The sequence below is a fragment of the Rhipicephalus microplus genome, unplaced genomic scaffold (genome assembly GCF_043290135.1).
Source record: "Rhipicephalus microplus isolate Deutch F79 unplaced genomic scaffold, USDA_Rmic scaffold_18, whole genome shotgun sequence".
Lineage (NCBI taxonomy): Eukaryota > Metazoa > Arthropoda > Arachnida > Ixodida > Ixodidae > Rhipicephalus > Rhipicephalus microplus.
This window is the reverse complement of record NW_027464591.1, coordinates 736,641-747,535: the sequence shown is the minus strand read 5'-3', so window position 1 is coordinate 747,535 and position 10,895 is coordinate 736,641. Positions and strand designations below refer to the sequence as shown.

General features: G+C 44.5%; 1 protein-coding gene across 1 annotated transcript; it reads right to left on the bottom strand.

The window, feature by feature from the left end:
• Nucleotides 1-5,149: 5,149 nt before the first annotated feature.
• On the bottom strand, nt 5,150-10,288 carry LOC142785158 (uncharacterized). The gene is made up of 3 exons (XM_075883608.1): nt 9,913-10,288; nt 6,350-6,592; nt 5,150-5,239 (listed from the first exon to the last, which is right to left on the bottom strand). Exons 1-3 carry the CDS (start codon nt 10,279-10,281, stop codon nt 5,150-5,152), a joined length of 702 nt encoding a protein of 233 aa, XP_075739723.1. The 5' UTR covers nt 10,282-10,288.
• Nucleotides 10,289-10,895: the final 607 nt, after the last annotated feature.

Genomic DNA, 10,895 nt, shown 5'->3' with positions numbered 1-10,895 from the left:
AAGAAAGGAAGAAAGCAATATAAAACTATTTGCATTCCCACCTCCAGTTCGCTCAGAGCCATCGCTTGGGTGTGATGGGTATAGTTACTGTCACTTGTTTTTTTTTTTCTTAATGTCGGAGTTAAGGCTTCCATTTTTTATAGTTTTTTTTCTTATTCTATCACTGCGCAGGGTCAGAGGCATTGCCACGCTGTGGTATAATATTTTCGAATGCCTGAACTGCGTGTTATGAAAGCGTTTATATAACATGCGATTACTAAGCGATTATGTATTTGAGATCTTGCTGCTAATAGGACTCACGCGAAGAATAATACCTTAGTAACTCGGTCAGTTGACGCCACATCATCAATAACATCGTATCAGTGGTGTTTATGACTGGTGGCCGATCTCACTTTTTATCAGGTCTTTCAGCACCCTGTGAAGATTCAGGTTGCGGGATCGAATCCCGGCAGCGGCGGCTGCATTTCCGATGGATGCGTAAACGTTGTAGGCCCGTGTGCTCAGATTTGGGTGCACGGTAAAAACCCCACGTGGTCGAAATTTCCGGAGTCTTCCACTACGGCGTCTCTCATAATAGCATGGTGGTTTTGAGGCGTGAAACGCCACATATTAATCAAATCAATTCTGTGAGGATTAGCTACGTTGGTACCCTATGATTCAGCAAACGATAATCAACCATTTCTTGTAGCAAAAGAAATACCCTAACTGAACTCAAGTGGGATATTTGCCTCATGCCTCCGTAAAGCGCACTTCGTTTTGATAATAATGAGATCTGTGCTGTAGCGCGTGCATTAGCGCTGACGTTATGTCAGTTCACTAGTTACCCATGCAGTGCAGTCACCTGTAGACGCCAGTGTATTGGTCATTTCTGGTAAGCCCAATCAACAAAATCACGCAATGAAAAAGCAGTTCTTTATTTTTCCCCTTTAGTAACGAATTGAGCACGCAGTGCAACAGCTGGAAAGCTGTGCGAAGGAGACTACCCGAGTAGGCCAGGCATCTTGCGTCAAGGGGAGCATCAGCGCTGCAGAAAAGTGACAGAAGTGGTGTGCATATAGCAAACTTCTTGGTGCTACAGCTGGTACCAGCCTAGACTGGTATTTCTAGATGTTGTTTATTCTCATGCGTGTTTCAAAAAATACGCAAGCTATTGCTGTGCTGTACCTCTATGCAAAGCTTGGTTCGATTCTGCTCCATGCGCACTGTTATTTTGTTGAGAGACACGGTATGTACTGAAGAAAAAAAGTTCCAGGCTTTTCCTCGCGAATGCTATGCAGCGTAGCCTGAAAACCAGCGTGGAAGCTAAGCACGCAGGTTGTCGCGCAGCTAAGCTCTAGGGCACGGGTTTGGTTTCCGGCCACGGCGGCCATATTTTATATGAAGACCGAATGCGAAAAATACCTGACGTGTGCCTAAATCTGAGTCTGCAGTGCATAAGAAGATTTAGGTGCATGTCAGAGAATGCAGACTTGCCTACTACGGCGTCCTCCAAGTTCATCTGGTGTTCCTGGCACGTATATATCACCCCAGCAATTTCATTAGTTTTGCCTAAAACATGAAGCCGCGGCTAGCTTTAGCTAATATATCATAGGATATAGATAGGGCAAGGTGTTTTTGGATTTATTCGAAAAACAATTTTAAACGGTGGGTGATAAAACTGTGCACAATTTAAATTTATCTGATAAACTCTAATTTCATTGGTCGTTATGATCCTCTTCTCTTCTTTACAAAAAAAACCGTGTCCGAAGCCGTCAAGAATATATCTGCCGGTTTGGGTGGTATAAACTGCGACACGTCTTGTCAACATGATCTCCAGACAAGCCCCATCGCAACCTTGACAAAGGGCTCATCGAGAACAGACCGAGAAAAGTCAACATCCTAATTTGTGTCCACTGGCTGCACTGGGGAGAGGCAAGCGATGTTCAATACCTCCCAGAGTAGCCTTCAGGATATATCAAAACAAAAGTTTGTGTTCCACTACACACAAGCGTAGGTATATTGTATGCAAGTATTCGCACTTGTGCGTACACGCTTGTGAAGTGTATGCGCTTGTCCATCCTACTCATTCAGACAACTAAAATATTACGCTACCAGTGCTGGAATGTTTTGCGTTAAGATATCATTTCATCTAACATACTGAGTTACTGCGAATAATAAGAAGTTGAACAACAAACTTCGCAGAATTAGAGATTTGTAAAAAGTAAACTCGGATAAACACTGAATCCCCTTCCTCGAAAATGAACGCCGAGAAACACACTCCAAATAACAAGGAAGTAAAACTCCGCAAACTCATAGCCCCGGTGTTCACCACAGGACACAATTATCTACGGTTTTTCATCTCGAGCGTGGCTGCGAACAAGCTAAATTTATGAAGTCAGGTTTTGCTGGATCTTGCAATTAGGTGTCGATGCAATCAATGGAAAATTCCTGCTCTCATACCACGTGGCGCATGTCCAAACTGCCATCACAGAAGAACTGTATGTAAATGTGTCAAATTGCCACTGCGTTACGCCAAGACACTCAATATTCTATTGCAACAAGAACAATCAGACAATGCTTGAATTTATAAGTGTTATAGCACCTCATCCTAATTACGTCACAATTAAACATCTCTTTACCATCAAGTCATAGATGCTCACTTATGGCATAAATAGAACAAAATTTCAGGTTAGGAATAGAGTGAAAATTCACTTTTGGTGATGTCCATTTTTAGCAAACAAAATTCTCTTTTTCACATTTCTCGCAGGAAATGACTCGTAGAACGTGGTAGTGCCTTCATAAAAGTGACGATATGTACCAGTATACTGCAAAATTGGGCTAAAAGAAGACAAATTTAATATGATGGGGGTTCAATTACTCTAAAGTACGATGTAGCTTGCTCTTTCATAGCCTCTATTTTATGCAAATAGCGAAAACGAGTGATGTACACAATTGTGTGCATAGCGTCTCAAAGGGTTAATCTATTTCTAAGCTGCCGTGGCGCAGAGGAAATTCCGCACGTCGCAGTGCGCATGAAGATTCGCTGTTTTCTTGCAACTATCATCTGCGTTGCAATGCACATGCAACGATCAACACGCCACTTGTGGCGCTTCTGAAAACAAGCACTGTTCGACGCCCGGTAGCTGCGTTGATTGATTGATTTGTGAAGTTTAACGTCCCAAAATCATCATATGATTATGAGAGACGCCGTAGTGGAGGGCTCCTGAAATTTCGACCACCTGGGGTTCTTTAACGTGCACCCAAATCTGGGCACACGGGCCTACAACATTTCCGCCTCCGTCGGAAATGCAGCCGCTGCAGCCGGGATTTGAACCCGTGACCTGCGGGTCAGCAGCCGAGTACCTTAGCCACTGCACCACAGCGGCGGGGCGCCCGGTAGCTGCGTTAACTGTTCATTTTGACTTGAGGCGTTTCCTTAACTGAATGCGTGGTGTGGGCACGCCTACCCCATAGTATAAGCAGAGCAGCATCACAGGAGCTGTATAGGACTTCTAGTCGCTTTCGCTCTGAGCGTATCTACCTTGGAACAAAACTATACCAACATTTATTTTTAACGAGAATGCGTTCAATAGCTCATTAGGCAGAAATCTCGGCGTCAGTGTCGGCATCGTTAGTTGTGAGTGAAAATTGATATTCTTGCCCATGTCCGAAGAATGTCCAAAGGATTCAAATGAAATGAAAATTTGCGATTTGAGAGAGTCTAATGCAGGTCATCTGCTCAGTAGGCAGGTGTTCTATCACAAAGCTCAGCTACTGCTAAACTGCTTTAGGAAAAAAAAATACTAGACTTTAGGCAGTGGCGTAGCAACTCTGACTTTAGGCATCTATTATGCACTTCATCTTGATCTCCGCAGTAGGCAAACACCATCATCTGGTATGGCTGATTATCATCATAGTTTTTGTGTGTGTGCTTGATGACCGAATCTGTGGCACTCGTTTGCTCCCGAGAATAAACGTCGTTACAACCGAGACGTCACATGTGGTGGAGGTGCTGGTTCATCTAGCGGAAGAGGCGTCCACAACGCATGTAATAATGTGCGGTGGAAGCGTAAATAAACTTCCTACTGGCATCGAAAGAAGTGAACTCCGGAATGAGTGCGTTCTTTTAAGACCTATCTATTACAAAGTGCTCTGACGTATTTCATCATAAAAAAATGACCGAATGCGGCGTTCGTTCACCTGTTGCCTTACGCACTCTGTAGTGGGCTCTTCACTGATTCACAACAGCAGGAATCACGGGGCAGTGAGCACTCTTTAACAGCACTTGCAGTAATGAAAGAAGTATTGTTCAAAAGACCCTGAAACCGTTTTTATGATATTTTACAACCACATTGGTCCACTAGGCGAAGTTTTAGCTGTCATTTATAAGCTGACTTAACATCTCAACGTAAGCTATATAAATTATTACAATGCTTTGAAATTACGAATCGCTGCAGATCACTGTAGCTCAGGCCAACTCATTTTCAACCACTCATTCCCTGTTTCAACCACTCATTCCACTCAACCACCGCCATCCAGCGGGCAATCCAAGTATACATTTTTGCTGTCAGCGCTTTGTTAACACCTAGAGTGTGATAACGACGTCGTGCTACGTTTTTCGTAACATGTGGACATGCTGATACGTGCCCGAGGGTGGGTATGTGCCACAGGTTACGCAATATATACGGGAACGCACATGCCAGGCCATAATGAGCTTCACTCCTATAATCTTGGGTCATCAGCGTGAGGACTTACGCGGGTGGTTAACATGGGAAGCGGATATTCTAGCACACAGCCACGCGTAAGCTTGTGAACACAGTGAAAATAACTTCATCTGCTTGGAAATGGAGAGAAAGTCACTCTTGCTTTACAAACACACGAGTCCTGTATACGTGCTTCACAATACAACATAAAACGATGTAGCAACAATGCGTGGTACAAGCGTACATTGCCATCGGGCGTTATATCATGTGATTATGACAATGACTTCATGGTTAACAGCCCCTCAATCACTGCACGAGGCACACATTACTGCGTCTGATCTGTTAAGGCCACGTAGTGGGTGCATAGCATGCTAGAAAAAAATTTCATGCACTAAGTGTTTCAAGTACGCACTCGGGTAGGCTATCACCATCGCATTCAGCTCTTAAAGACGGAGCTTAAGGGTCAGCTAATTGTTGACAACTCCGTGATACTCGTCTCTGCTGCCAGACGACGTGCGTGCTGAGAGCTCTGTGATCACCAGTGTTGCCAGTGCGTCCTGTGAGTTGAGGCGGGGCAGGATTGAGAAGTATGGTATAATTGTCTGCAGCAGCCTTATAGTACACGGTGTGTGGCTACATTTGTGGTGCGAATGACGTCATGATGCTCCAGCCTATACGCTGACAGAACTTCGAAAAACCATTTCAGGGTCCCTTTAGGTGAACAGCCGCTCGTTTCCTTGCAGCGTGGTTGAGGCATTCATTGAGAATGGAAGCTAAGCTAGCAACTGAGAAGGCGATAGGCACGGGGCTCAATCACGTTATCGTGTTCAAGTCTGGAAGCGTCCTCCAAATTTTTTTACCATACCCAATGAAACGTTCCATAACTCCTTCAAACTATTCTGCATGTTTCCGTAAAACTCGCAGGGATATGAAAAATACACGAGAAACATATGGATTCCGTATACAAAGGTGCAACAATTGGAATAGAATATGGAACGTTTCAGTAGGGGTATGAAAGTCCGCACAAGATGTCACTTCAGAACACGTCAATATGATGTATATAATGACGCTCAATCCAATCACATTCCTTTCTGCTCATGAGCTCATAGATTTATATGTCAAAAGTTCTGGTTCTTATTTGTTATTGTTGTCTGTAGTAAGATTGGCTGACCATTATTCGCTTCGCTGGGTAACATTTCCTTTCGTCTCGAGACTTTTACAAGGTGCAGCACACTTTTTATAATTTTATGAAATGATAGTTTGAATATTTTAGTTCGCATAAAGTTCCCCATGCGTGTGACGGGAAAATGCGGTGTCAATGTAATTGTTATGGAATTCTTAACTGTTCACTAACTCGCACAAAAAAGAACAGGGTCGTTAACCAGCGAGTTTCATATGAAAAAATTTCTTATTAAATAGGACTGTGCCTAAAAGTGTGGTTTTAGCAGACAGTCGCTGTGTGGAAATAAGTTTCCACGGTGGGAGAGAAATGTAAAAGCGACCCTTTCCCCCTCCAACCACGTTATCAGCACTTGCCCTTCCACCAAGCTACACCAGCTCGCACTCATCTACCGTCACGATGAAACACGAGTTTGCATCCCCTAACACAACATGCTGCTGATGCCAACCGTATGCGCTTGAAAAAGCAGAAATTTTCTTGCGCATACCTGCTCGTCCTGGCGCTTGTCGTCGAGCGCTGTCACTGGTGCCTCGTCCATCAACGGTGGGTGTTCCCGGAGGACATCAGCGGCGTCGAAATTTGGAGCGGCGTCCAGCAACGTGTCCGCTTCGGCAGTGGAGTTCTTGCTCTTATCGGTTACAAAGTCCCAAGGTGGGTACGTCTCCGAGAACGGGGGCCACGTGAAAGGCCCCAAGGTTGACGGCGTCGTAGTTCGTGGCCTCAGTGAAACCTTCGATACAAACCACGCAAAAAAATATATATATGTTTGGAAGCTTTGTATGCGAGCAGCTAGCACCTTTTTTTATATCGCCACTTGACTCGAAAAATCAAATATTTATTTATATTTATTCAAAAATACTACAATTGTACTAAAGATTTATTGAGGAAAATACTATATAAAATGGCACATATCTAGGCCACCGAAAAAGGCAAGATGGATTACCCTATTTATAAAATATAAGAATAAAACTATCTATCTATCTATTTAACTATCTATCTATCTATCTATCTATCTATCTATCTATCTATCTATCTATCTATCTATCTATCTATCTATCTATCTATCTATCTAGCCGCCTACGACTTTTAGCTCTCCTGGCCAATTCAATAACGGTATATATACCAAACTTGGTATCGAATAACAAGACTGTATGAAGAACATATTTGACTAGTCATAACATGAAAATCATGACATGTATGTCATGAATGCCATGATTTCCATTTCATTGTCCTGCAGCTCTTGCAGTGGTTTTGTTCACATGGCATGTTTCAAAACAGGTATGGTATGGCATGATTGCAATGCAAACACAAGTGACAGACCCTAACATGAAAATCAAAGTGCGTGTCATGTAACAACATTACTACATGCTGCGCTGATGATGCACTCGTGGCCGTTTCGCTAGCATCACATATACCGAATTTGGTGTGACGGGCCGTGAATGGATGACGAAGGTATGATACCGGTGCAAACATGATACACATAAGATGTGTTTCATGTACTGACATGACTACATGCTACGCTCATGATGCGCTCACGGCCGTTTCGGTAGCTTCACATGTACCAAACTCGGCATTACGCCACGCGAACGGACGACATAGGTAAATGACGCCTCCAAACATGATAATCACGACAAGCGTGTCATATAACAACATGACTAGATGCCACACTGATGATGCGCTCGCGCTCGTTCCGCTAGCATCACATTTGCCAAATTTGGCAATATGTGACGCCAATGAATGACGAAGGTATGTGACTAGTGTAAACATGATAATCATGAAATTCGTGTCACGTGAGAACATGACTACATGCACAGTCAAGGCGCCAATACATTTCGACGTGACGCGGTGCGCGTGCTCACCGGTGTTCATTTCGCCGCGTCACGCTGGCGTTGCCATGCCAGGCGCTGGTCTTGTCATATACTCGTAGGCGCGTGCCGGGCTGTGTTGCTTTGACGCATGCGCGTTTCAGGGCGTGCGTCAAAGCAGCCCGATGACCAGTGGCCGCCGGGCCACGCCGTCGGACGCTCATCGTACCTGGCGTCCGACTATAGAGTGCTCGCGTTTTGCTAACGTAGCGTTGCTGTGCCCAACGTGCGCGCGCGTCAACGCTACATTGGAGTATATTGGGCCCTTCATGATGCGCTCATGGCTGTTTTGCTATCTCCACATATACGAAATTTGGTGTTACGGGACGTCAATGCATGACGAAATATATGATTGGTACAAACATGATAATCTTGACACGCGTGTCATGAAATAAAATGACTACATATCACGCTCATAGCGTTCTCGCGGCCGTTTCGCTAGCTCCACCTATACTAAGTTTGGTATGACGTGACGTGAATAGATGGCGAAGCTAAACGACACATCCAAACATGATAAATATGACACGGAAGTCATGTACGACATCGGTTACCTCCACGTCGTAACGTTGTGCTGATTTTAAAGTGACATATCATCAATTCTCATTCGGGTTTCGCATATTATCAACTCCCACTGTACGTGGGATCTGCCAACTTTTTTTAAATCTATCTAGCCAACCACGGCCTTTAGCTCTCTTGGCAATCTTGATTATGAGATCTGTACCAAAATTTTAATGGCAAACATAACTGTTTTACGAGCATAACTGACTAGTCATTACATGATGATATGTATATCATGACTGTCATGATTTACATTTCATGGTCTTTCTGCTCTTGCGGTGGTTTCATTCACATAACATATTGATAAAACTGGTATGGTATGACATGACTACATGGCGAACATTAGTGACAAACACTAACGTGGAAATCACGACATGCATGCCATGGAACTCATGACTACATGGGACGCTATTGGTGTGCTCGCGGGTGTTTCACTAGCGTCAAATATGAAAAATTGTAATTACGGGACGTGAATGGATGTTCAAGGTATGTGACCGGTGCAAACATGATAATCATCAGATGTGTGTTATGTAACAACATGACAACACCCACACTCACGATGCGCTCACGGCCGTTTCACTAGCTTCGCATATACCAGATCTGACATGACATGACGTGAATGGATGATGAATATATATCGCTGGTGCAAACATAATAATCGTGACATATGCGTTTTGTGTAAAACCATGACTATGCCACGCTCATGAGGCGCGCGCGGCCGTTATGCTAGCTCACATATACCAAATTTGGCATAACGTAACGTGAAATGACGACGAAGGTAAATGACACGTTCAAACGTGATAATCATACGTGTCATGCGTGGCATACTTTACATGCCTATCACTGCTGGTGCTGCTATTTGAAACGTCGTGGCGCCATCTTTACGCGACTGTAAAAAGCATGTTTGCATCTTATCTAAATACGTGAGTGCACATAACATTACTACTTGTGTTTATTGTACACTACGTTCGTCCGTATCGTACCGTTGTGCTGCTTTTAAAGTCACATATCATCGTTCCTCCTTCGTGCTTCGCATATCATCGATTCCCACTTTACGTGCGACCTGCCAGTTTTTTTTCTAAACACACAATTACGTTTTGAGGCTTTTGCAGCCATTGGGCCAGAGGGAGAGCTTATCGCTACCTATAGTAGAGCATATACCGTATTCTAAATCATGAAACGTTTTTTTTCTAAATACAAGGGTCAAATGTTTCGTTAATACTTCATTACCTAACTTTCATTGAGACGTCAGAGATTAAGATGCCTTTTTTTCATTTTGGAGCCCTACCTGTTGAATAAAAAGGACCTAAACGTCTCAAATTAGAGGTCTACTCAGAATCAAATGCGCTATGTATTTGCACGTGTTGAATAATGAAGATCCTAGATCATGCGCTCAAAAACCACGCAGTCACGCCAATATGTGCAGCTAAGTGATGGCGGTACCACCCATGAATTTTGTGTTCATGCGTTTTCTCTCACACCAAGCGCCTTTTCGCGGCAAGAATGTTTATATCGGCATTGTGAAATGGCGGTATACTACAACGAATAAAGATGGCCCATCTCATAAGCGTCGCTTTAAACATTTAACCACCAATGAAATACGGAAATTGAAGTGCATCGAAGGTACAATTAAGAAGGGTGGCTGCTTGCGAGTCGTCTTCCTCGTCTCGGTCGTCAGGCGGCGGCGCGCGAAGTGCATCGCGAAGCCAGCGCTGTCTGGCGACGTGTCCGAGCCCTTCTCGAGCCGTAGTGGCGGGTCCGTGCCTGTGCCCACGTGACCCTCGTCTCCAATCGGCAGGCTTCCTTGCACGAGCAGCGTGATGGCGATGGCGCTCACTGTGACGAGACAGAAGATGCCCATAGCGACCTTTCTGCGTGGCAAAGGCCCGTACGCTTGTTCCGTGCCGGCGATTGCCGTCGGTGACGAAGAGCCAGAGGGCGACGCAGACGAGGCTAGTCCGCTGCTCTTGCTGCCGGAGCTGTCGGCACTGTCCATCAACCGAAATTTCCTGGGGGACGCGTTAAGAAGCATTGGCAAGAAGAAAGAAAATCAGCAGGAAAAAGAACGTCCACAGTACGAACTCATGTTATGTATAATCCACTATGTCAGCGCTATTCCTCGATGAAGCGATTTCCGTCATGTTTTCGAGTTCCGGCGTTGATTCACACCAATTGGCCTAGAGAGACCCTACGGCATTTATGACTGACGAAAAACACGACGATTACAAAATACGACAAGGTGGAGTTCAACAAGTCTCCAGAAAGACACCTTTCAGGGAAAAAGCGCGAAGGCAAAGCAAGAGACCATTGCCGACATCTATTATAATTGAGACAGGACAAGCGAGCATTAGCTCGCAAATAGCCGCTTTTATCAATTGGCCAGCTGGTGCAAGCAGCGCGGCCAGTAAACACAAGCAGCCACCTTGTTTTGGGTAAGATATTACGCTGTAGCGCTTAAAACCCAGTGTGAAGGCACACATTCAAGGGCTATGATATTTGAGGCCCGAGCTTGTTCCCTGAAGGCACAAAAAAACTGAACAAGTATGTGAATTAAGAGCGGGCATCCATGCTTGCCCCATTCTAAACTGCATGTATTGCGCAAAAACACGC